The sequence below is a fragment of the Ceratotherium simum genome, chromosome 6 (assembly GCF_057802395.1).
Source record: "Ceratotherium simum simum isolate JZ-2026a chromosome 6, ASM5780239v1, whole genome shotgun sequence".
NCBI lineage: Eukaryota > Metazoa > Chordata > Mammalia > Perissodactyla > Rhinocerotidae > Ceratotherium > Ceratotherium simum.
Window position 1 is genome coordinate 32873477 of NC_141905.1, and position 27902 is coordinate 32901378.

The 27902-nt window shown below is 40.6% G+C and overlaps 1 protein-coding gene across 1 annotated transcript in view; it reads right to left on the minus strand.

The window, feature by feature from the left end:
• Positions 1–2711: 2711 nt before the first annotated feature.
• Positions 2712–27902, minus strand: part of MYPN (myopalladin) — a 70348-nt gene continuing 45157 nt past the window's right edge. Inside the window, exons 10-19 of the mRNA XM_004427068.2 lie at positions 27196–27786; positions 26680–26818; positions 15374–15595; positions 14057–14206; positions 13032–13114; positions 11454–11580; positions 10046–10253; positions 8319–8484; positions 6401–6534; positions 2712–3859 (exon numbers count right to left, since the gene is read on the minus strand). Of these exons, the coding sequence (XP_004427125.2) occupies positions 3690–3859; positions 6401–6534; positions 8319–8484; positions 10046–10253; positions 11454–11580; positions 13032–13114; positions 14057–14206; positions 15374–15595; positions 26680–26818; positions 27196–27786 (1990 nt within the window). The 3' untranslated portion in view covers positions 2712–3689. The remainder of the gene's footprint in view (positions 3860–6400; positions 6535–8318; positions 8485–10045; positions 10254–11453; positions 11581–13031; positions 13115–14056; positions 14207–15373; positions 15596–26679; positions 26819–27195; positions 27787–27902) is intronic.

Sequence of the window (27902 nt, forward strand, 5' to 3'; positions counted from 1 at the left end):
AGGGCTGATCTCCCTCACAAAAAAAATAAAAAACAAAACAAAACAAAAAACCACTGCTCTAGATTCAATTCACTTTATACAGAAACATACTGACTTACATAGAATTTTTAAGTCCAATTTAGCTCAATAAATATTTATTGAGTGCCTACTCTGTATAAGGCACGTGACAAACTTTTGAAACAGTCCATACTAACAAGTAGCTAAAATCCAGTGCAGGCAAGACCAGGCTAGTGCGAGGAGAGAGACAGGCAAGAATACAGAGGCTGTGTTTTATATAAAATACTATACAAAGTAAACTTCTCTTCTTCCAGACTCAAGAAATTTGCTGTAAGGTTTCAAAGAAAATAGAATTATATTTGATTGAGGTCTGGGTGATAAGAAAATATTTCATAGAGGCAGCAGCATTTGAGATGATTTTAAGGAACAGTTAAGATTTCTGTAGGCAGAGACTGGGGAGACAGCCTTCCAGGTGGAGGCAGAAGAATGGACTGTGGCTGGAAAGCAGGAGCCTGTGTTAAGTTTGCTGGTGCTCTGGGTGTTTTCTGGGTAATGGATGAAAAGCTTTGGAAGCATATGGGAGCAAGCCTTGAATACTACAGGGCAGAACAGCTGGTACCTGGGTTGGCTCCAAGGATCCACTGGGGGGTTGAAAATTGGAGAATGATATGATTGGAGCGGTACTTCAGGAAGAATGATCTGATGCTGAGATCTAGGCTAGATTTGAGTGGGGAGAAACAGTGGGACTAGAGGCAGGAAGGCCAGTTAGAAGCCTCTTATTATGGTTGAAGTCAGAAGTAGTGAGGGAAATTAAGAAAGTAATGAAAGTCTGAACTGCGGAATTGGAATGGATGGAGGATGGAAAGGAAGGCCTGAATATAAAAGAAATAGTAGAGTTAGAATTAACAGGATTTGTTGATTGATTGGATAGAGGAAGCCAAAAATGACTTGGATGCTTTTTATTTGGATAAATAGGAAAGTGATGGTGCCATTAATAGAAATCATTAAGCTAGGGTGAAAAATGGTTTATGAAAGGGAAGATGATGAATCTGATTTTGGATATGTTGAGTCCAAATGTATCCAGCAGAATTAAAATTTCTTATATAAGTATCCCTCACTGTAATTGAATTCCAAGAGAATTCTTAAAGCAGGCCACTGATTCGTTTAACACAGTGGCTCTCAATAAAGGGGGATCCTGCCTCCCAGGGAACATATCGCAATGTCTGGGGACATGTTGGGTGGCCTGGGCAACCTAGAGAGACAACCCGGAGAGTGGCTCCTATTGTACTGGCATCTAGTGGGTAGAGGCCAGGGATGCTGCTAACCATCCTACAATGTGCAGGACAGTCCCCCACAACAAAGAATTATCCAGCCCAAAATGTAAATAACACTGAAGTTGAGAAACCCTGCTTTAACATAATCCAATAGTTCAAATTTCAGGCTTATTTCAGTTCAAATTTTTAGGCTTGTTGTATTTTAGGTTAGACATCTCCATCTAGTGTTCAAATATATTATTTATCCTAGTTCTGTGTTGAACACTAAGACAACAGATTAAAAATATTCAGAAAGCTAAGACAGAGAGAGATGAAGAATATCCTTTCGTGGGAGAACAGTCTAGAGTTTACAGAAATAGATGTAATGAGAAGATCTGGTGTACAACTGTGGAGAAGCAATCCTCGAGTTATAAAGTGCTCTTTGGTCATAAAGAGATTTCATAATAAAGCCAATAGGAAACAGAACATTTTACAGGATGTGTTCTGTATGAAATGCATTCTATTTCGTTACAGTTGCATATATTTTTACTATTGTTCCTGCATATGTGAAAAAAATAAAAAATCTAATAATTCTGTTAAATAATTGACTGAAACCTTTATTTCTTAAGGAGATAATCTATGGCATTTTTTTCCATCAAGAAATAAAGATTGAAAATAAGTTGACTTTAGAGTCATGAAAAATATAGGATGAAGAGCACTAGAAACTTCTATTTGATAAAGAATATATTTTTGCCCCAAGAAGCAGCTCTCTACCTGCCTTGTATCTTACCTCCCCTTCTAGATTGTAAGCTCACTGAGGACAGAGACTATGGTCTTATTCATGTCTTTGTATCACCCACAGTCTCTAGCATAGCATCTTATACAGAGTAGACACAAAAATGATGTTTTGAGTGAATGAATTTATTTTTATACTGGAAATCCTTGCCTTGAAGTGAAGAAAGTTTCAAGCCTTTCTAAGCAATTACTACTTATTCACTTGAGTAAGATGCCAGCTGAGAGTGCCTGGCTCAGAGACTACCAGAGACTTGGCCACAGGGAGTTGGTAACAGACACCTCCAATTCATTTCACTGGTGAATCTGGAGCAAACGGTGCTGTGGCGACCATTCCTCAGGCAATTTTTGGACTGGTGTGTAAATTGCAGATTTCTCTATCTACTATAAGATTAATTCATCTAACAAATATCTGTTGGATGTCTACTTCGTGCTAAGCACTCTTCTAGGCACTGGGGATATCGCAGTGAACTTAAGTCTAAAACTTCCTGAAGTTGAGAGGCAAGTTTTGAATTGGTGGGTTAGAATAAAGATGCATATTCCCCATTCCTCCCACTTTCTCAGCATAACATTTTCTATGTAGAAAATGCAATTTGATTAACGATCTCAAAGCAGTTCACAACTATTAAAGACCTCTTCTTCCACAACCACTGCTTTGCTGGGGTAAGAGAAAAACAATACTTTCCCATCACTTCCTCTCCTTGTTTGTATTCTTCCTTCCTCACTGCCTCGTGCACACCAGACTTTTGGAGAGAGGAGAGGAGCAGGAGGGTCGGTATTTTATGGGAAGATGATGATGACACGTGTATGTTTTGCAAATGGCAATTGAAGCTAGTAGTTTTAACAGTGACCCCTCAGAAGACTTCTTTATGGCTGGTTTATTAACAATCTTTTAGTTCTAGAGTCTAGGGATACATAAAGTCAGAAAGAAAAACTACTCACTACTGTATCCAAAAGAAAATGGGCAGACAGGCTGGTGGGGCCCTGTTTTGGCTACAGAATAAGTGCACTGTGCAATACTGAGTGTTTCAGTGAAATTTTTGTATCTCAAGCACATTTTGGCACCTTATTACATGGCTTAGTACACCCAGGATAAGCGAATCAAAAGTGCTTCTCCACATATGTGAGTTGTATGGCACCATCTCCTAATGCTAAGTTGAAGCTGATTTAATGAATCCACCAAAACTATTGCTATGGATATAATCAATGAAAGGTGATGCAGGACCCCTGCTCCATCTTTTCCTCTTTGCATTGTTTGTTGGGCTAGTGATACCTAAGGTCACTACTGTCTAACTCCTCTCAGCCCAAGCCTATGGCCCCTAATTGCCCCTAGTAGGGCCTAAACATCCCTAACACAGCAGGGAGCAGGGGAGCATGCTAGCTTTTTCCAAAGCAGTGGATGGCAGCTGCATGACATCTTTGGTTTATCTCACTTTTTGTTGGAATCTTTAAAAGGCACAGCCCTACATCTCTCCCCCAGCCAGAGACTGCAAGAGGCCCCAGCTGACTTATACAAAGCACTCCTTGCCACAGGTCCAGCAGCGTGGGAACTTACTCAAATCCAGTTGCTTGGAAACCACCGTGTCTGGCTTGTCCTCCTTCCCCCTCCACAGTCCGCCCCCTTGCACAGCAGGCACCCAGACATTCTTAAAGTTCGTCACTCTCCACTACACTCCGAGAAGAGCATGAATACACCATTGTGCTTTCCATGGAGGAGAAGGCGGAGAAAATGTCAAGTCCTTTACTGGTGAGAGATCCGTAGCGACTGCCACTGGGCCGGACGGACATGGGCTGGGGGATCTGCTGGTGCCACTGGGCTGGAAAATGGACCAAATAATGTGTTACAATCAAAGGAGTACAGTCTAGCAGGTACACTGCAGGAGAGCATTCTGTCCTCACTCCAACACTCTCTGAGGGATCTTGCTAAAGTGTTGAAATGTATCTGAGTCTGAAATGCTTCATTTGTAGAAGAGAGCAATAACATCTCTCCTTCCCTGACAGGAATAGGGAAACTGGGCTGGTGATCTCTTAAGCCCTAATTCCAAATCTACAGTTCTAATCTAGTAAAATTTGGGACTATAAAAAGGAAGAGTGGGTGACTAGTGTGATTTCTCAAAATTATTCCCTCTCACTGACCCAGCATGTGGGCTGCTAGGGGCAATGTAGTGAGGGCTGTAGGCTCTCAAGGGAGGGGACCTCCGAAGGTGGAGACAAGAAACCTGTGGAAATGGAAGCCAAAAGATGGGTTCAGCCCTCTGAGAAGTACCTACTCCACACTCTAATCACCCTAATCAGCCATTACCTGCCCATCATCCTAATCAGGTTCTTATAAATCACATTAAGAAGACTGAAAAGTAACTGATGCGCAATCAGCTATGGTTCAGTGACAGATGAGAATTTATTAGTTTCCATGTTCACCAAGCACTGTCCAAAGGAGATCCTGTTTTTAGCAGACACCATCCTTGGGCTCAAATATGGCCTGAACAAAATACCCAACCAAACTGCACAGTCTCCGCTGTTGTCTCCAATTCAGAAATTACTGGGCAGTCTTCTGATTAGGTTTCCAGGGAGCTTGATGTGGAGAAAAGGGTGCACCAGGTGGGGAACACTGATGCTCTGAGTCCTAGAAAGCTATGGACCCTTTTGGCATTCGCATTGATAAATCTGTCTTTTGTTGATTTCACTATTTTGAATCAGTTTTTCAGAGTCTAAATACCTCTGAGTGAATTGATAAAATCAAATTTCGAAGCTACAAAACTGAGGACAAAACGTATAGCGATTCCATTAAAGAGCAGGCACTCAGTAAGGCCACTGTGAACAGCTAGTCAAGTCTCTCCCCCATGCCCTCCTCTCTTAGCCTTTCCCTGCTCTCTGACATCTTAACTGAACTACCGTAATTGCTACTATTAAAAGCCCTCCTTTTAATGAGAGAGGGGAGCCCACTGTCCCCATTAAGTGGTGGTGATGGGCATAGGGGTTTGATTTTAGCCCAAGTCCTCTATCTCTTCCTCCATCCCCAGGTCTCAACTGAGGAAATAGCATCTCCTATTGTTTATGCTATGGAATCAGGACGGAAGCCAGGGACAGATGAGCCAGGACAAACTGAACTGGGAACTCCACCACGGGAGGGCAGGATTGGGACAAGGGTCATTAGTTGGTACTGACTTTCTTAGTTGGAGATCTATTGCCTCCTGACATGGTGAAGTGGGTGAAATGGCTAAGGGACTTAGCCTAGATTAAGGAACATATCACTGGCCTCTCTCTCCCCGGACCCTTCCAGGGGAAAGTACATTAGAGTCACCTTCCCTCACAGTTGAATTTCTTTTCAAGTCCAAGGATAAGGGAAAATAACCAGAAAGCTGTATATTTCCTCCAAATATTAGACTTTGGGGGAATGGCCAGCCAAAGCCCCTCCTGGATGGTACTAAAAAAAGGGATATCTGGTGCGCACCTATAAATAGCAGGGACCTCAGGTTCTAGACAGAGTTAGTCTTATTTGTTATTCTGGTTAATCATTAACCAGTATGTAATGAATTAGAAACTTATTAAGCTAACTGATTATTTTTTAAAAAATCACTCTTTTCGGTTAAAAAATACATCTCCGAAAATACCAGTTAATGTCAAAATTATAGAGGAGGGGAGTAGATTACACAAACACATCAATAAAGATTAAATTGTTAAATCTTTTTGAAAATTAGAAACATGGCTCAAAGGAACAATACAAACACCTAGATTTGCATCGGGCTGTAGTCACAACCTCTCCAAGTCTCAGTTTCTTCAGCATTTAAATGCGAGTAACAGCAATTACAATAATCGCATGGGTTTGAAAGGATCCAAGGGTACCATTTGGTAAATTACAAGTCACCATACAAATGTCATTTGATATTATTATTATTAGGACAGCTCTGTATTATTAGTCTGATTGTGGGATTGGGGCAATAAATATTTATGGAATAAATTAACAAATGAATGGGGCCAGGAAAATTCTGCTGTGGGGAGGTCTGGCTGGGGAAATGACAGGCAGTGGGGAGGGAGTTCCAGCGGGTGGCCCATGGCAGCAAGGAGCCGGCATGAAGATGCTGGATGATTAGAGATACAAGCACGGGTACGCTCTGAAGTAGCTGTAATTCCTAGCATTAGAGGCCCTCTTTTGGAAGAAGCTTAAGCTCATAGTGAAATGTAAAAGTGTACAAAAGCCCTGAGGTGACTAGGATGAAATGACTTTTAAAATCCATCTCTTAAGCATTAAATATAACCTAACCAATTCATTTATGGAACATATTGCACCTATGCTTAAAAAAAAAGATTTTTAAGTTGCCTGTCATACACAGATGTTCGACTGATGCCATTACACCTACCATATATATCCAACCTGGCGGTGCACGACACGATGCCTGCTTCGTTCTTGGCTGACAATGTGTACCACCCAGCGTCTGATTTCTTGGCTGGCTGGATGAGGAGGCAGACATACCCTGTTGCGTCCTGGTGCATACTGGAGAAAAGAAAGAATATATCCATATCGTATCTGGGGATAGAAACAGCCTTGTCGAGTGTAGGGCTCAGGGAAACTCTTGGGGCAAATGGAGCAGTGCAGTGCTCCCCCTGCCCTCCCTGACCCTAGGGGGAGGAAAGGGGACTCAGCTTAAAGCAATATCAAGAGCAAGCTTGAAGGTGGAAAGAAGTCACAAAAGAGCAGCAATTAACCTAGTGCGGCTGAGATAAGGTTCGACAGCCAACGCTGAGACCTGCTCTTGCTCTCCCCACTTCTCCAACTCTCTTGGAGTTGTGCTCCCCACCACAGGCACCCCCACTTGTCACAACCAAAGTCCAGAAAAATCTCTTTTCCAAACCAGGTTGGAAATTTCAACACGAACTTTGTTAGGAAACTATGGGAAAGTAGACCAAAATGAGAGCCCAGGGTTAGATGAACTGTTAGCGTGGAGGGGGTTATTTCTTAGTGTAATCTGCTGAGCACGTAAGCATTTAGCTTAATACAGTTCAGGAGCAAATTGGCATGCTCTTTCCTTCTGTTTTCTAGTAGTTCTCAACCTTAGCTGCATGTTGCAATCCTGGATAATTACACCAGAATTTCAGGCTGGTTTCAACATGTTACATTAATTTAGACTGAAGTGTTAACTCAAGAATATTTTTGTTCTGGCATAAGTTTTACCAGAGAAAAATCCTGACCTATATACACATAGCCTTCTTAGATGTCAAAATTCTGTAAAACCTGACAGCTACAACATCCTCTGGGACAAATTCAGTTTACTGTGAATAAATAATTCTCAGCAGAAATTTTTGTACACAAGCTGCCTTTGTTTGCTTGCCCCCTTGTGGCATAAAACCAAAATGGCAAAGAAATAAGATTGGTGAGGGGCAATCAAGCAGGGCACCCACTTTAAGAAACTGGATCCTTAAAGTTACTTTAAAAATAACCACATAGGGCTGGCCCCGTGGCTTAGCGGTTAAGTGCGCGCGCTCCACTGCTGGCGGCCCGGGGTTCGGATCCTGGGCGCACACCGATGCACCGCTGGTCCGGCCGTGCTGGGGCTGCGTCCCACATGCAGCAACTAGAAGGATGTGCAGCTATGACATACCACTATCTACTGGGGTTTTGGGGGAAAAAGTAAAATAAATAAAATTTAAAAATAACCACATAGTGATGGACGGAGAAGGAGTATAACTACCTTAATGTTTTGTTTTGCTTTATTTTATTTTAGCTTTTTACTGTCAAAGAGGTTTTCTGGGTATTAACATGACTGAAAACACATGACAAAAAATATGCAGGATCTTCATAAATTCCTCGTGCATTTTTAAACTTAAAAATTAAGGTTTTAAAACTGCGGAACATTCATACAATGAACTACCCTTCCACAACAAAAAGGAAGAAATTCTTTTTTTTTTTTTTTTTTTTTTTAAAGATTTTATTTATTTATTTTTCCCCCCAAAGCCCCAGTAGATAGTTGTGTGTCATAGTTGCACATCCTTCTAGTTGCTGCATGTGGGACGCGGCCTCAGCATGGCCGGAGAAGCAGCGCGTCGGTGCTCGCCCGGGATCCGAACCCAGGTCGCCAGCAGTGGAGCGCGCTCACTTAACCACCAAGCCACGGGGCCGGCCCAGGAAGAAATTCTTGAAACGCACAATAACATGGATGAGACTCAAATGCATCATGCTAAGTGAAGGAAGCCAAATTCCAAAGGCTACAGACTTGTTTTGGTGGCCGAACAAGCCCCACTGAGCCTGGAAGCCCATTTGACCGTGGGTGGGGGCTGTACCTGATCCTCTCTCTGGTGAAAGGGATGGTCTCGTTGTCCTTCTTCCAGTAGAACACGGGTGGTGGCATGCCTATCACGCGGCACTCCAGCCTCACCGGGTGGCCCTCGGGAACCCCGCTGTTCTGCAGTTTCTCCAGGATGAACGGCGCTTTCTTCACCTCTTTGGCTGAACGAGAAGGGCCATTCTTGTTTGAATAGTTAAGTGCCTTAGGGTTCATGACTCAAACTCATTATGGTTCTGGAATTTAGCACAGTGGGCCCCAATCCACTTTACCTCCTCTTCAGAACACTTCCCAGGCCTCAAAGTGAAGATCACTGCCTTGATAAAAGCTCCAGAAATGATTAAAAAAGAAACGAGGAAACTGCATATCTTATGCGAGACAACCCTCAAGGACCTGGGTTGCACACAGCGGGTGCAAATGGTAGGTGTGTAATTTAAGGAGTTTCTTTGATTGTTCAGCAGTAAATTTTATGTACTGAATATATTTTATGTACTGAATATATCCCTTCTCTTTTTTAGAGGACTTTATTTTGTAGAAGATATATTAATTTTCCCTCAACTTTTTATTTTGAAGAAGTTTATAGCTACAGAAAAGTTGAAAGTATACTATTTTTTTAAAAAACACGAATTATGCTTCCTAAGCAGGCTTTTTTTTTTTTTTTTTTGGCTAGAACCAATTAAGGCAAAGACACCTCATATCTCAGGGTTCCAGAGTCAATATTTTAGCAAAATAGTGGGAAAAAAGTAAAAGCTGGCAATCAATGTATCCTTGCAGAATGAACTTTTCCTACTCTGTTGGTAAGAAGAAATTAAGAATGAGAAAAAGAAAAAGATATACAGAGGAAACAACCACTAGCCTTGAGAGAGGATTAGCATGCTGAAGCCACCCTGATTTCCTTTAGAGGCCACACATGAGAGAAAGCCCAGCATTAGAATTCATACATTCTGAAATCTAATTCTGGCTGGACTACTACCCCCAGGTGACAATGACTTGTTGTCCTGACTTGTAGGCATTACAGTGCTTTATTCACATCATTTTATAAGGTAAATGTTCATTTGTTTAGTTATCTACTCAACATTTGTTGAGCACATTCCATGTTCCAGGCACTAGTTAGACACCAGAGATACACAGAAGAACAAGTCAGAATCTCTGATCTTAGAAGCTCATAGTCTCTTCAGGGAGGCAAAGGAGTAAAGAATTACACATAAGGCCATAAGTGCTGTAAGAGTCTCTCCTTTTCTAAGTGTTATGGAAACAGAGGAGGATGTGCCTGGTGGATCCACTGTGTCTTGGTGGTGACTTTTGAATTAAGCCTAGAGAATGAGTAGGAGGTTGCCAGGCAAAGAAGGGCATTCCAGGTAGAGGGACCATTGATGCAAAAGCATGGAAGCTTGGGGCAGGGGGGAGAGTCTGGTGTGTTCCACAAACGATGAACTGTAGGGCAAGTGACTTGAATTTAGTGATAGTCAATTAAGTAATTAATTGAATAATTTATTAACTATTACAATGACTTCCATATCTTGCATGTCTAATATGCGCAAGGTACCATATGATGTTTTTGGCTTACTAACATGTCTTTGAAAGCAATGTAGGAAATATGGCCCTTACTACAGTGAAGGGGAAACTGAGATTAGACTTGGTGGGGCAAAGGAATCAGAGGCTCTGCATACTTGGGCAATAACTTTGGAGGGAGTTATGTTTAGGGGTCCCAGCAGCAAACCTTACCTACTACAGTGAGCTCCAGACTAAAGGAATTCTGTCCGGTTTTGTTGGTAGCAACGCATGTATAGGTCCCTGCATCGCGTTGAGTGAGTGGGTCAATGAGCAAAGAGTGGACTCCGGTCTCCCTGACCAGCATCTTGTGGGAGGCATCTGGTAACACAGGTTGGCCATTGAGCAGCCACGTCAGCTCCGGGGGTGGTAAGCCACTCACCTAATAAACAACAGGACAGCTGAGGCAAATGACAGACTGATGACAGGCAGATTTATTTAGTGGCTGAATTCTTCATCCTTGTCTGGCACCAAACAGATAGTGAGAGAAAACATGAGGTGGTAAAAAACCTCTCTGCAGGGGCATCAGCACAAGAGGAGTCTGAATTTAAACTGTGTAGTATTTTGACCCCAATTCAGGTCATGATTATATTGTATATTAGAATAAATAAGAATTAAAAATCTAAATAGATTGATAAAATAGGCCTTCAGCGTCACTTTCAGAGATGATATATTGCTTACATACCTAATAAGCAAGAGGTAGCCAAGAAAGGGCAGACATTAAATCAGTGTTCTCAAACCTTGCTGTGTACTATAATCACAGGAGGAGTGTTTGACAAGCCCACTGCCCGCTTACTGTAAATCAGAACGTCTGGGGATGGGACCCAGGCATGGGTATCTTTTAGGGTTTAGGGTAGAAGAAGTAACAATCAATCCTGAGTATTATTTAGGCAGCCATTGGAAGAGCAAGAACAACCTACAGAAGTGGACTCTATAAACGCTTAACCTCAAGCCTTTACTAATTTGCATCTAAATTTTCCATAGCCTTCTACATCTTTGTCTGGGGCAGAAGGGGTGACTTAAGTGTCTTTTCATACTGCGAGATATCCACACTGCTCAACTGAACCTAGTTTCTGTTCGAAGAATTAAAATGTAGAATAGCTAAAGGTGATGGATGTTGATTAGTATGAGAAACTAGCTTCTGCTTTCATAAACTGCCTTGGAGCCATTTTTTCATGATTGTAATTTTTCCAAAGGCTATACCTCACAGCATTTCATTCCAAGGATGCAAAAATCACACTTTTGGCTTTATAGTAATAAAGACCTGCCAGGCACCATATGGAAAATGTCTGAATTATATCACCTCTTTGGTTGTCTCTTACAACTGCAAAGTTAACTTGATACAATACCAATGTAATTTTTACTAAGATATAAACACAAAATGTCGTGAAATTGTTTTGTCTGGTAATAAGCGGTCCAAAAGAGCCTTGTGGAAAAAGAAATGATCCCTCTCCCTTCCCCAGTCCTCTTTTCCCTGAAAACAAACAAACCATAAAATAAATATAAAAAAAATAAGTGCAAACAAACCAACCAATATAAAATATGAACAGATTTGGAAGCCAGGATGGGTGCTAGAGTCTACCTTACAGTCCAGCCGACAGAGGCGCCCCTCGTGAGCTACCATGTCCCCAGGAGCCTGCAGGAAATGTGGTCGGAAAAAGCGTTCCTGTAGGGGCTCTTTGTCTCTTTCTTGCACTCGGGACCTTCCTCTATAACAACAAGCATGTTCAAGCATTAAACATAGAAATTAATTTACAAACTTATGATGGTAGACATTTAGACATGGCTATAGGAGAACAGATTTTTTTTTTTGCCTAGAGAACAGATATTTTTTTTTGCAGGGGCAGAGAAAGGAGGTTGCTGGACCATAAACAAATAATAAATAATAAATAATGATGTGGAGCTGATGCAAAAAACAAAGCGGTAAGCATCTCCTACACTGTAGGATTATTTTGTGAGATCTGTAATCCAGTAAACAGGCTTTAGCTTCTTTCTCTCTGAAGTCATTCTGAGTTAAGTGGCTCAGCTCCCGTTACCTTGGGTTTGACCAGTTGTTCAAAAGTTTAAAATAAACAAATAAATCAGTATTCAATCTGAACCTCAAGTAAGAGCCAGAAGCAAAGTTCTGTTTATTACCCAGAACAAGGCAGTGACAATCCCTATATCTCTGAGTAATAAAATTTAACCTGGCTAATAAATTATGGCAGACTATTAAAGATGATCATGAACTTAAACTGGTTAGGACTGACCAACAGTAACAGCTGTTCTTGAAGAAGAAAAAAAAATGAAGAAGAAGGTATAGTTGCAACGCTGGTAACATACTGTATCTGAAACATGGGTCACTATTTTTGTTCCTTTGGTAAGTCCAATTTAATTCATCCATGTCAGCAACTATGGAATGCTTTGCTAAGACTTTGTGGCACCACAAGACTCAAGAGAAAGCCAGGCTTTTTCTTCTTAGTGATTAGTAAAATCAGAGAGGAAGAAAGCCAATTGCTATGTTGAAGACAACCACCACAAGAAAAATATTTGATCTGTATACTCATAACCATTAATGGTTTCTGTTTCATTAAAGAAAAGATGGTAATTTAATTTAAAGAGTCTGACTTATATACTATGTGCACAGGTGCTACTGCTGGTTACAAATTTTGAACCATTAAAAGTGTGCCGTAGACCCGTGGTTCTCAAATTTAACGTGCTTATGACTCTCCTGGGGATCTTATTAAAATTCTGATTCTGATTAAAATTAAGTTTCTGATTCAGAAGGTCGGGGGTGGGGCTTGGAATTCGGCATTTTTGACAAGTTCTCAAGTGATGCTGATGATGCAGGTGGAGGACTACACTTTAAGCAACAATCTGTAGACTCAATACTTTGGTGCACATGGTGATGGATGGATGCTTGGGAGGGCCTAGAGAGGGAGATTCTTTTTTTTTTTTTTTTTTTTTTTGATTTATTTATTTTTTCCCCCAAAGCCCCAGTAGATAGTTGTGTGCTGCACATCCTTCTAGTTGCTGTATGTGGGACACGGCCTCAGCATGTCCGGAGAAGCGGTGCGTCGGTGCGCGCCCGGGATCCGAACCGGGACCGCCAGCAGCGGAGTGCGTGCACTTAACCGCTAAGCCATGGGGCTGGCCCCAGGGAGATTCTTATTGTCTTTACCTGTGAGACTGGCCAGCAGATGTTAGTCGACTGCGAATGGGCAAACCTTGTACCATCAAGTGGCCAGAACAGCTGATTCTCCCCTGAAAAACAGAAAATGAATGAAATTAAATAAGAAGAATTCCACATCTTTCCAATTTATATAAATTTTTCTGGACTGGAACATGATGAACCTTTTGGCTAACTATTATGAGTTTTTCTTTGGGTGAGGGGATGAAAACAATATAATAGGACTCCTTAAATCACTGTTAATATTCCAGGGGGAAGGATTTTTAAGAATATTGTGATGACTTTCATTTTTAAGCTGAGAAATGAACAGAGCACAAATGTAAAAAAAGTGAATTTTTGTGTACTTAAACTTATCTGCAGCTACATGCAGAGATCATGGCCAAGTATTTTTGTACTTTCCTCAACGGAGATTATCTTCAAAACTAACATTTTAATAGGAAGAATGGGTGAGAGTGGAAATTATAGTTCTGTACTTCCTATTTAATAGGAGTGGAAGACATTTTATTCTGCCATATCTTTTAGGGGAATTTTAAGTCTTGATCTCATTCAGAAAAGGACAGTGAAAGATTATGACTTTCCAATTTCCACCAAAAATAAAAAAAAGAAGCTTACGAGTTTGAGGGATATTCACAAGCCTTTATGAAGTAATTTGCTTATTCTCTAAAGAACAAAAATAGCAAATCATTCTTTGATAGAATGATTTATTAATTCTTCAAGAAAGTCAATGTGTTGATAAACACAAGATTTAGCCCAATAGGTCTGGGACATAGTGATTAGATGCTACTAATGCCCTTTGACAAAGGCTGAAGAGTTGAGTGATCCATCAGCATCTGACTGGCCTTTTACCAGCGTCTGACTGGTTGTGATATTGTGCTCTGGTTACACACAATCACAATGCTTCTCATTCATTTTCCTCAGCAATCCTTAGTAACTCGCACTTCTCAAGGTCTCATTCACAATGACATCAACTGCTCCTTCCTCAGAGTGCAGCACAGTGTAGAACCCTGCGTCTCCACCTGGGGGTTGGCAGCCATGATGGTGTAGTTGCCGTCGTCATCACTGGTGGTGGATTCAATGTGCAGAGAACATGTCCCATCTTCTTCTCGCCTCATTTTGCAGTGCCCATTTCTCTTTGAAATCTGCTTCCCATCTTTGAACCAGTAAACCTGAAATGAAAGATAATCAAGAGAATATACACTGTTCTGTACACGTTTAGAGGAAAAGGAAGTAGGGAGTAAGGTGAGACAAGGGCTGATTACCATCTCTACAAGTGGCCCATCCCTTATAAAGTACTTCGAAAAAATTAGAAAACATAGTAAAAATGACAGCATTGTATGCCCCTCCACTTATACATATACAATATTTAAGTAAAAAATTCTATATAATTAAGGAGTGAATTTTGCCTATTTTTATTGTACTTCATAATTACTTAAAAAGCCACCCTAAGGACCAGACGTCTTCAAAAGCAAAATAATGAAAACCGAAGCCTGAATCTTTTCTCATTATCCTATTTACAAGCTCAAGCCTTCTGTAGTCGCAGATCTCAGGGCCTACAATAGCTCACCCTGCTTGAAAGTATAGTTTGGTTTATTACACGAAGTAGAATGAAGCCAGGATTCACTCACTAAATTTCTCACCTGGCTAAAATTTAAATATATATATGTTTCAGGTTAAGTTCTGCACGTATCAAGGAGATTTCTCAAAGGCAGGGGGAGATAAAGTATTGGTTGCAGCTGCCCTCCTCCACATTTGCTGGTTACCTAACCATACATGATAACGCCATGCTCATGTTTGTGAAAGTTAAGCGGTGAGATTCTCTGCCGCAGCCATACTGAGGGTAAATCCTTCTCTCAGCTGACTGCCAAAAAATCTGGTGACTCAAGATTTTTCAGCAGCCAGAGATAATGATATGACATTTTCAGCATTTACCAACCTAATAGTAACGATACAAATATAGCTCACTTTGTACAACAACAGGCACTCTGTTGGTATTCAATAGATGCTAAATAGAAACAAAAATATCAATCTGGTGAGTTCAATGGCTGAGAGATCAATAGCCCAAAATAGAAGATCATGACGAAGAAGTTTATTTTAAACTTCTATTAAAATTCTGACTTACCCATAAGTCTGATTTATTTTTGGCCTGACTATTTAAGGATCCTACTCCTGAGTGTCTCTTTTTTCAGTCAAATTATCTGGGTTTTGTTAATTTTCTAGTATTGGTTTTCATTCCCGCTGTAGATACTTCACTAGGGTCTGATAAGACTTTCTTGAAGGCACTGTTTATAGTTCTGCGCTGTTGTTTGGCCAGCTGGCTGGTCATCTTCCCCTACCTTTGGAACAGGTATCCCAACAATTTTGCAGGTGAATGTGACTGGTGAACCTTCTGTGACCCGGAAGTGCTTGAGTCTTTTGTCAAAGATGGGAGCAATACACTTGCCCGTGGGGATCTCGTCATGTTGGATTTCATCATCTGATTCATCAACAGGGGTACGTTCCAAACGAAACTCTATTTCATTCATCAGCCTCTGCTCAAAGCTTGAAATTTTGTACTCCTGTCAAAATGGTAAACATATTTCAATTTCAATTTTTATGGGTGAGGAAGTCATCTATCAGAATAATTTGAGGATGCAACTTTTTAAGATTCAGATGTTAGATTTATATCACAAAACTTCAATAAACCAGGCATATTCCATTTCCAGTTCCAACATGGAGCACTAAAGGAGATTTCAGTGTCTTTACTATAATCCCAAACTGCCTTAGTGAATCCTGAGTCCTTACCTTGAGCATGGAGCCCCAGCAGAATCCTGTAGGGAATGGAATGAAGATGGAATGTAATTTCCATAACTGCTATTCATGTCCATTTCAATATGTAGAACTGCCTATACGGTATTTTGGCAAAGCTATTCTGAACTGCATTCTGATGCATGCCTGCATCACCAACTTCCTGTCTCTACTGGACATTCCCATCTGCATACTTGAGGAAAACCTGTCTTGAATAAATCTCCTTTGACTCCACATCCACCTTCATTGCATCTCTCTGCTCCCCTCACAACAAAACTATTTGAAATAATTTTCTATTGTTATGGGACCATTTCCTTGTTGCCTATTTTCTCACTAACCTACTTCAGGTAGGCTTGTGTTCTCACTATTCCACTGAGATTACTATTGTCAGAGTATCCGAATTTGCCAAATCCAATTGTCATTTATCTGTTCTTACTTTACCTGACCTCTCAGCAACATTAGACTACTTTCTCCTTTTTGAAACATTTTCTTCTGTTAGTTTTCATGACACCAAACTGGTTTTCCTTCTCTTTCTCTAGCTGCTCTTGATCAGTCTCCCTTGCTAGCTCCTAATCCTAGGTAGGTGATCTCATCCAATCTCACAGCTTCAGATACCTTCTGTATGCTGATGACTCCAAATCCATATCTCCAAGCCTGGTCTTTCCCCAGAACTTGTATACCCAGTGGTCTACTCTACAACATGGGAGTCATATACCCAACGATTTCCTCTACATCACGGCTTGGGTGCCCAATGGGCATCTCAAACTTAGCATGGTCCAAACATCACACACTTGATTTCTGTCCCCCAAAGATACTCCTGCCCTGGTCTTCCTCATCTCCGGACATGGCACCACTATTCATCCATTTGACTAAGTGGTTCAGCCAGTGTTCGTCACACTATCTATGATGAAAATCAGGTTTTTAAAAATTTCCAACCTTTCTTTTGTAAAATAAAGTAAAAATGAATTACTAGCAAAATGAAATTAAAAAAGCATGCAAAATTATATTTGAAAGATGTAAAATTTGTCTGTCAATATATTATATTAATATAAAAATTTCTTAATGGTTATTCTCAATTTCTATATTTATCTCAAGGTGGAGAGGTGATAGCTTTCAGACTGACACAGGTTCTCAGACCACACTTTGAGTGTACCAAGTTAAACCCTAAATCTAGCACTTAGCCTGAATTCCTCTCACTCCTTCTCCCTGCCATATTCTATCAAGCTTAAATGTCAACTCCCCAAAGCAGTCTTCCCAGGCCACTTCGTCTCAAGTTACTCTCCATTCTAATTCTCTACATAGTACTGGTTGCTATCTAGTATTTTTCTTATTTGTTTATTGAATGAATGATTGACTATCTCTAAACATTAGAATGTTAGCTCCACAAGAGCAGAGGTTTTGTTCTTGCTTCTTACTATATCAACAGTACCTGGAATGGTGAGTGCCTGCCTCATGGCAGGTGCTCAATGAATATCTGAAGAATGAGTAAATACACGAATGACATGGGGGCAATCACTTATTCCAATACTACGACATCTTTGAGGAATCTAGAGCCTTGTGCTTGGGGTGAGGGTGAGATCTTTGGTTAAACTCGTGACTCTAGTGAACTATAATTTTATAATCTAGGTGGGCTCCATGGAAATGGTACCAGGATGCTACTGAAATGGAATTTGGAAGCACATAGCTGATATGCAACTGCTCCTAGTCATAGGCAGAGTAGTTGAGTTCAGGACTCATATGATATATTCTCAAGCTATTAAATCACATTACTCATGTCTTTTAGTTATTGTCTTATACATATTTTCACCTGAATTTGTGTGGAATTGGAACTTAGGAAACACAGAAACCAAGTGTTTCTTGGTTTTTAACTTCTTGGAACCAATTTTACATCTGGCCCTCTCAGATACATCTCAGACTAGGTAGGCAAAATAAATCCACAGCTCTTTCAAGATAGAAAAAATGATTAATTTCAAGTTAAACTTATTAATTTTTAGTCAGATAATTCAAACCAGTTAAAGTAAAAAATTGTTCACTTCTACTAATTTGAAACCTAATTTAGTTTAAAAGTATTAAGACTATTTTCTACATTATAGAATTTTTATAAAGTCAATAATTAAAGCTTCCAACTGTCCACCTATTAGGTTGAACTCTATGAAATTGCCATTTTTGTAAGTCAAAAATGGTAGAATATCACCAGTTTCATATGATTCAATCTAATACTTCACAGTGACAATATTTTCCATAAATACATTAAATGATCCCACAAATTTGAAATATTTCCTAGTCTTGACAGTTTAAAATCACATGAGGAATATATTTTTCTTCTTTGTTGAATTGCATTCATGCTTCCAAATTGATATTATTCTTCCTTTTAACAAATTTGTTTATTTTCTGGGATGCTTAGGAGTGAAACCAATGAGTTATTTTTTTTTCCTTTACCATATGAAGTAGGCGCTACATAATAGCCTTATTATTTTTAAAATTACACTCAGAAAGAATAATTCACGTAGTTCTCAGACCTCACACACAGATCCTAGGGTTTAGGAAACTCCAGACTTTTTGTGAGGGTGGCAGAAGGTCTTCTTTGTTGAATTGCATTAGCCTTCTACGGCTTCTCCTCTTATTTCATTTAAGTTCCCAAACTCCCAATCTGTTCCATATCACCTGTAGCCACTATTTTAATGATGTCCTTGCTCCAAGCTGAAGAACCTTCTCTGCAGCTTCTCCTCCTACATGGCAGGTGAGGGCTGGTAAATTCCTGGCTCATTACATTGTCAGAGTTATTACAGGGGGAGATGAATTCCAGAAATTATATATTGAACGTATGAACTAATTTTTCCAAAGAAGTATTATTGTACATGGTGGTAAGTTGTGATTACACCTATACTTTAGGAGCACAATGGGTGACATATGTAAGGCTTTTTAGTGCCTGCTTGAAAATATAAATACCACATCGTCTCTAGGTATTCCAAACAAGTAATTTCAGGAACTTGATTTTATCAAGTTGGGGCCTGATTTTACAGAATTTATAAACGTTTGAATTGATTTAACCAAAGGAACTACAGAAACAAGATGATGAAAATATGCGCATTTTGTTTTACCATAAACGTATACATATTAGTCATATATTTATTATTTTACCAGTATTACAGATTAAGAGGTAATAAAAACAGAACATTCAGTGAGTTATGTAAAATATATGATTCATAACTAGGTACTGAGGATACAGCTGTAATCAGATTTTAACTGGAAGTTTCTACTGAGGCATCAAGATGGGCTAGATACCAGAAAACAAGTGATCTGGGAGACAAACTACCTTCCAGAACTTTCAAAGCAGGTGCTTAAGGACAGGTTAAGTGATTTAAATCCTTCACCTCCACCAGAGATACGAGTCAGGAGGGAGAAGGACTTTAGAGAGAGCTGGTAATGTCTGTGAGTCTCACACCTCCACTTCCAGCCCCAGGGTACCTGCCTTTCACTTCAAGTCTAGCGGGGGAAATTAAACAGACCCGTTTGGAGAGCTTGCTGTCTTCCTACAATGGGTTGGTATCTGACTCCTGTTTAAGAAATCTAGAGTGAGAAGTGAGGTGGCTTTTTGTTGGTGGGCAAGCTGAAGGCTGCTTTGAGTAGCCTGTACTCCTGCATCGTTTCAAGGCAGAGGACCTACGATGGTTTCTGTCCTGCCCACGTGGGCCACATACAAGACAAAGCCAGCGTGAGGTCACTTTTGTTTCTCCATGCCTGGGAAAGGAAGGAGTCAGGAACAGCAGTGAGTGAAGTAGGGGAGAAGGGAGCAAAAAAGAGAGAAGCTGGCCATACTTCCCTTCCCGGCTTTAGGTTCACCATTTGCAGCAGTCCCTGGGGTGTGAGGTGCTAATGGGGGTGTTTGTGTGTGGGCTCTTATTCTTGAAAAAAGATTGGAATGTTGGTTACTACAAGGACTGGAAATTTTATATTACTGGATGAAGATTATATTTTGCAACAAAGTAACCAGAGAGCCCTATATGAGCTAAAAGTGGTCAAAATGGTTTTGAGATTGCCTTACATTTGCAATTGCCAGGAGTAGAAGAATTAGCCCCATTGGATAAATAAACGGTTAATGGGAGAAAAAAGTAAAAATTCTTTTTAGATATATTTGTTTAATGTATCAGTTATATGATATAATGTACAAATTGCAGATGAACAACAAAATAATAATACTGTAGATCAAGGAGTTTCCATGAAAGAGTTCATAAAATGTTTGGGAAGTTGAACCTCAGGAACAAGGAAACCATGCAACTGTGTGGCAGGGATATGTGGCCTGTCACTAAAGCACTGAATCTTTACATCTGAGTTGTTAACAAAGATGCACACCCCAAAAGAAAAATTGATTTTTTTTTTGTAGTGCTTTGCAACTAAGAGTTGGTTATTCCAAGGATCACTACCCCTGTTACATAAATTAAGGTTGTCATTCCAAGTTATGACTGATGGGACTCAGACTTGCTGAGTAAATTTGCAAACTCAAACAATATGTTTAAGTTAAATTTGAAGGTGCTTTCTGCACTGTTCTGCACAAAGGTTGCACTACTGATCCATGGTCAGAGGATGCATACTTTGTTTTTTTGTGAGGAAGATCAGCCCTGAGCTAACATCCATGCTAATCCTCCTCTTTTTGCTGAGGAAGACCGGCTCTGAGCTAACATCTATTGCCAATGCTCCTCCTTTTTTTTCCCCCCAAAGCCCTAGTAGATAGTTGTATGTCATAGTTGCACAGCCTTCTAGTTGCTGTATGTGGGACGCGGCCTCAGCATGGCTGGAGAAGCGGTGCATCAGTGTGCGCCCCGGATCCGCCCGGGCCGCCAGTAGCGGAGCGTGCGCACTTAACCACTAAGCCACGGGGCTGGCCCCTGGATGCACATTTTGAATTTCCAGGACCAGATTTATGCTACCTTCTCCACTTTCCCTGGCCTTGTTCCCTTTGTGAGTAAAAGCAGGAGTTTCAGCATCAGCTGCTCGTAGATGATGTCTGTGCTCAAAGGAGAGAGTATTCTTTTGTGTGTAAATCTGGCCCATATGGCAATCAAATCAATGACATACGACCCATACTTTCCAGGCTTATGTTAAAGACCTTAAGTGAAAATGAATTGCATAGAATTTTATGTGCTCTATCAAAGAAAATGAAAAGCTGAAGAATATGCTACTTGAAAATATAATTCTTTTTTTTTCTTTAAAGATAATCCTCTTAAGGCTGATAATTTGACAACTTGAGACATTTGGTTTCTGGGACACATCTGCAGAAATTTTCTTCAAATTGGCAGGGTGGTGGAGAGTGCTTTCCTTTTTCTGAGAACCACGGTGTAATGACACATCCCAACCAGATGTGGCATTTCCAAGGCTCGGCATTTCCAGAATGTGGGCCATCATCTGACACTCACTGCCCTGAGCTCACTGCTGGCTTCCTCTACTGTAGGTTCTGAATCTGGGCTTAGGGTGTAAATAATCAAATAGAATCAAACCAGCTGGAAGAGCCTGCTCAAAGGTTCCCAAAAAAACTCTGGGTACAATGTTCACTAAAGAAAGTCTTGTGCGTTAGAGAAAGTGTTCTTTGTTCCAAGGACAGCCATAGTCTGGAGAGCAGATGAAAGATGCCTAGATAAACTTGGAGGTTAACATATGTAGAGGATGTCTACTATTTATCTAATAATTACATGCTGGGGCCGGCACCGTGGCTTAGCAGTTAAGTGCGTGTGCTCCGCTACTGGCTGCCCGGGTTCAGATCCCAGGCACGCACCGGCGCACCACTTCTCCGGCCATGCTGAGGCCCCGTCCCACATACAGCAACTAGAAGGCTGTGCAACTATGACGTACAACTATCTACTGGGGCTTTGGGGGAAAAAAAGGAGGAGGATTGGCAATAGATGTTAGCTCAGAGCCGGTCTTCCTCAGCAAAAAGAGGAGGATTAGCATGGATGTTAGCTCAGGGCTGATCTTCCTCAAAAAAAAAAAAAAAGAAGGTATAATAATTACATGCTACTTTCAACAGAAATAACCAGGCTTCATTGCCTACCCCCTATCTCTGCTGTCAAATTCTTAGCAAGCACCTACTACATGCTAAATACTATGAGAGGCACTAGGGATACAACATGCTGTAAGAAACAGACTCTACTTTCAAGGAGCTTGCACAAAAATACTTTAAATCCAAATTTTGTCCCTAAGAATAAATAATTACTAAAAGATGCACAGATTTATTTTATACTTAAATATTCAGTTAACACCAGAGTTTTGCTTAATTTCAGTGTGTTTTTAAAAGTTTTCATCTTTGGGGCAGGCCCCATGGCGTAGCGGTCAAGTGCGCACGCTCTGCTGCTGGCGGCACGAGTTTGGATCCCGGGCGCTCATCGAGGCACCGCTTGTCAGGCCATGCTGTGGTGGCGCCCCATATAAAGTGGAGGAAGATGGGCACAGATGTTAGCCCAGGGCCAGTCTTCCTCAGCAAAAAGAGGAAGATTGGCATGGATGTTAGCTCAGGGCTGATCTTCCTCACACACACAAAAAAAGTTTTCATCTTTTCAAGCAGTTGACTAAAATAGATTGCTATCATAGCAAGTAGTATCCACAATTAGGTATAATCAGAATATATATAGTCAAGTGAGACATTGTCCATAGATATGCAACAAATCCGAATTTTTCTACTTGGTCAAAAGTTTCATTATCCTATCAGTAAATAAGGGAAATCCCAAAGTTGTGTGTTAATTCAGCAAATATTCACTGAACACCTACTCTGTGCCAGACACAATGGGGATCAGCTTGTGACTGGTGCATCCTGAGTGGGCCCATGGCGACATGGGGACACTTCACTATTCCACCAACCAGGGTCCTACAGTGCTCAAAGTGGGCAACATAAGGCCAATGGCTATGTGGAAGTTTTACTAGAAAAGGAATGAACGGCAAGACTATTTGCTCACAAAAGAGGATTTTCATAGAGAATTCATAGTAAGAGATTAAAAAATGTAAGATTTAAATAGAGGAAATGACTAAGCAGCTTAAAGAAGGAGATTAGAGGAACAAGAGGAAGAGCAAGAATTAGGTACTTATTTTTTCCCCACTGTCATACAGGGCAGTATCTCGGAACCACAGACAGTTTTAAAGAAGCATTAATTTAAAAAATGTGAGGCAGGGCCGGCCCCGTGGCTTAGCAGTTGAGTGCGTGCGCTCCACTACTGGCGGCCCGGGTTCGGATCCAGGTCGCGCACCGAGGCACCGCTTCTCCGGCCATGCTGAGGCCGTGTCCCACATACAGCAACTAGAAGGATGTGCAACTATGACATGCAACTATCTACTGGGGCTTTGGGGAGAAAAAAGGAGGAGGATTGGCATGGATGTTAGCTCAGAGCTGGTCTTCCTCACAGAAAAAAAATAAAAAAATAAAAAATGTGAGAGGGGAGCAGAATAAAGAGATGGGAAGGTTTCCAGAGAAATGAGGTCAAAGAGGAGAGTTGAAATAAGACATTAAATGTGTGTGTGTGTGTGTGTGAGTGTAGATTTAGAAATTCACTGTCAACAAATATTTACTGGATGCAGAAGATCACGCTAAGTCATATGTGAATTAGAATCAATGGTCATGAGAGCTCCATTACATTTTGCGATCCTGAGTTCTTTTGACCTCTTGGATTCACCTTGCCAACCTAAGCCATTTAAATTTTATTGCTGTCCAATGAATGATACTCTTCAAAATAAGAAATGACGCAGCCTAAAATCTCGAAATCAAGCACCTTTCTCTTGGCTTATGCCCAACCCAAAGAAACTTTGTTGTCAATTTAGAAAGCTAAAAATTTTAATCAATGTGAACATCTGAAGGGACGACATCTTTGTATTTCACAAAGTTCTAAGAATCAAAAAGCAAGTGTTAATTGCTAATGAAAATGTTACATAAAATGAGTTAGAGGATAAGGGTTGAACTATTACAACAGAGAAATACAAAGTGGGAGATACATCAAAGAAAACCCATTTTCTAAAACATAATTTATAAGTTTGAGTTCTGGGGAGGAAATTGTTTATAGTCAGTAATACTCATTGTTTAAGGACTTCTGATTTATTTTCACACTCAGCACAATGTGGTTATGCTAGACCACGCAAATATTCTAGGATGGTTACTACTCTTCATTTGCTTAGGACTAAGATAGGGCAAGAGAGTCCAACTTTCTGGACCGAAAAGTTTTCAAAGAAAAATAAAACAAAACAAATGCATATTTTCAGAAGGAATCATTTGCTTTCTTCTGATATGTGTGAGCTATTATAGGAGTAAGAAAATAGATTTGAATAGAAAATAGGTTTTGATTCCTGTGTCCCCAGACTGAAGGTATAGATGGCTATCAATACACACTTGTTTTTTTATGATTGTTCTCTGCGTTTCTAGTGTTCTTATACTTTTCTAAGCAAACTTTCTTCTTAACTTCACCAACGGGCCACAATACATTTTAGACAGTTCTTCATGACATTTCACTATCATTTCCCAAGGCAGCAATGGACAAAACAATATTATAATATGGTCATCATTTTATTCCTCAAAACCAATATCTACCAACCTAATGCAAGCATTCCATCTCAGACAGCTCCTTAGTTTTCTGAATTGCAATTATGCACCTTGGCTTTCATTATCCATGGCATGGAATGCTGTCTAAGATCAATTCTGTAATTAACGCATCATAATAATTCTCAGAATAATAATTCTCAGAACAACAGTGACGCATGTTAACAGATATTCAGATGGAAAGGACTGAGATAATTTTTTTAAAATAATTTTATTTATTTATTTTTCCCCCAAAGCCCCAGTAGATAGTTGTATGTCATAGCTGCACATCCTTCTAGTTGCTGTATGTGGGATGCGGCCTCAGCATGGCCGGACAAGCGGTGCATTGGTGCGCGCCTGGGATCCCAACCCGGGCCGCCAGTAGCGGAGCGTGCGCACTTAACCGATAAGCCACGGGGCCGGCCCTGAGATGATTTTTTGAGACTGTGCCAAGTTCTTGCTATTAGTCCTGAAGCTAACTCATAATGGAGGTTTAATAAAGAGTTCTACTGGGTTTATGGCACTCAACTCATGGAAGCTCGTGTTTACATGTACTTCCATTTCAGGCAATTAAGAGAAAAACCTTACTTTCCCCTGAGTTGAGCAATGGATTAGCATGGATCTACCTACAGAGTAACTATAAAAGTAAAATCAAACAGCTTGTGTGCTGACCTGGTATCATTTTTACAGGGTTCTAACTACTCCCTGTCTGAGTGGTAAAAGACAGAGGCTGAACACAGCTCTGATTTCAATGATACTTAGAACAACCACAAATGTGATGACCTCATTATAGGAAAACAAATCTGCATCATGCAACATTTATGGGGCTTGAAGGTAATTGTCATAAAACTGAGAAAGGCTGCAGAGTTTCAGGGAAAACGTGAAAGTGTCCTGGAGACTAGGGCTCTAGTTCTAGTTCCACCACTGACAGTTTGACAACCATGCCTCAGTTTCTCTATCTAGAAGATGGAAGAGAAGAATAGTTGCCTTGGTATTTGCTTTCCAGAAATATATGTAATTTGGTGAAATAATATACGAAAAGTGTACTCAATTACAGCAAGCTTAAATATTCTGCTTCAATTCAATAATTTAAAGTCAATTTTAAAAAGATTTTAAGCAGCATATTTTGAAAAGAATCCACTCAGTAAAAATTGCCCAACGTATAGGGGCTGGCCTGGTGGCATAGTGGTTAAGTTCACACGCTCCGCTTCAGTGGCCTGGAGTTTGCAGGTTTGGATCCCGGGCGTGGACCTACGCACTGTTTATCAAGCTATGCTGTGGCAGGTGTCCTGCATATATAGTAGAGGAAGATGGGCACAGATGTTAGCCCAGGGTCAATCTTCCTCAGCAAAAAGAGGAGGATTGGCAAGAGATGTTAGCTCAGGGCTAATCTTCCTCACCAGAAAAAAAAAAATTGCCCAACATATAACACAATACTAAAATACTATATATCCACGGCTCCACTGGAAACACAAAGGAAAATAGCATTTGGTCAGGGAACATCCGGAGCCTTGTTTCCAGGGGTCACTTATGTCACCAATTCCACAATATTTGGCATATAGTTTTCACTGAAATTTTATGGTATGTTTCAAAATAGATTTTATCAGTTCTCACCTTGGGAAATCAACCAAGAGTTATATTATTAAAATATAAATCTGTTTTTAAAAAATAACCACCTTACAAAAAGCAAAAATAATTGGCTCAAATGAGAAAATACTCAGTCTATCTTTCTTTTATTTGATGCTCACATATGGCTTTCCTCTTTCTCCTTCAATGTGAACACTTTCTAGTAAGCAAGTAATTGTACAGTTTGAATCACAGGGTATTACCTAACAGATATTTCACGTTTCAACCTAATGTAAGGATTGAGAGGAACTGGTGAGCAGACCTTCTGGCACATTGGATTGAAGGAGTCAGAAAACGACAGCTTGGAACCTCAGAGTTCCTTAAAGTCTAGCTCATCCCAAGGCTCAGATATTGAAATATCTCAAAGATGTGCTGGTGTTTGCCAATACTGAGCTGAGGATCGCTGGAATGGACAACAGACTATCTAGTCTCTCCTTCTTTCTATTCTAGGTAAACACATGTAAACAGGTAAACTGAATTAACTACTAAGGTAATCAAGAACTGAAGATCCATGTGGACGAGTTTCCTACATGACTCTTGGTTAATCTGTGCTCTACCTTCCAAGACTGCAGTGTCAACCTCACTGAGGCCAGATAACCTGAGCATCCAAGGACTGAATTAATCAAAATTATATTCCTTACAATGAAATTTCAATAAACCATCTGAACCCAACAATCTTACCTGCTGGTTTGATCTGACATCACTGAAATTCATTTTTTTCCCCAAGTCTAGAATCACTGCATTCTTAGTTTCACGAATGTAATCATCATTCACTGGTTGGGGAGACTTTGTATTTTTCTTCATTAGTCCCTGGGATGGCCTGTAAAATAAATTCACACCTGACACATCCATGAGAAGCACTGGCCAGTGTACAAAGGCCTAAAAATCAGAGTGGTCGAAATGGCAACCAGACACCAGGAGTCATCAGGCACTAATGGAGGGCATCTTGTGTGAAAAAGTTGAGCACTGCACAGAGAATCTATGTTTGTAGAGGTGTTTTCAATATTTAAATTATTAAAAATTATTTAAAGTAATCATGCCCTTTGTCCTAAGGTGTTCAATATTCATTTCGCGTCTAAGAGATAAGATTGTCTAGGAATCCACTAAATGAGAGTCCTATCCCAGACCAAGCTATCCTATGCACATGTCTCTTCTTAAGTAACATCTTTTACGTCAAGAAACCTCAATGACACTTACACAGATGGCGCACTTCTAGGCAGCCCCATGGCATTGGTGGGTGGGATGGCAGGGAGAGAAGGCAGAACAGAGCTGAGGAAAGCCACTGGGTTGTGAATCCGGCTGGTGGGAGAGACAGGAGTTGGGGACACACAGCGGGGCTGAAACTGTTTTCCACTGGAGATGGAAAATATGAGTGGTGGTTGTGCTGGCTCTATTGGACCTGGAGGGGGTGGCTCGTTTTGGATGGAAACCCCTCCTAGAGGTTTGGTTTGCATGGAGGGGTGAGAAAGTAAGAGGCTTTCTTTGCTCACTGTCCTCTGAATGGCTTGAGGAGTGCTGCTCAGGGTGAACACTGGAGAGCTGGAAGGGGACACGGCTGCTGCGGTGGTGCTCGTGGAGGGGAAGAAATGCTTTGGCCGAGCCAAGCTGAATGTCTGTGATGAAGGGGCCTTCACCTGCTTGTTGGACATTGTCACCACCGGGGGAGCTGTGGAGTTCAAAACACTCATGTTGAATGGAAACTCCTTAGGAGATGAAGGAGATGGGTTTTGCAACTGCTGTTGTTCCAGTAAGACTTGGTTGTGAAGCTGTTGTAACTGGCTGGAATCGCTGCACACAAAACAAGAGAGAATGGGGAGAGAGAAAGGAAATCCATGACCATCAGCCTCACCTTTCAGAAAATGTACACACAAGCTGTTTATAACTTTATGCTGATTAAGAACACA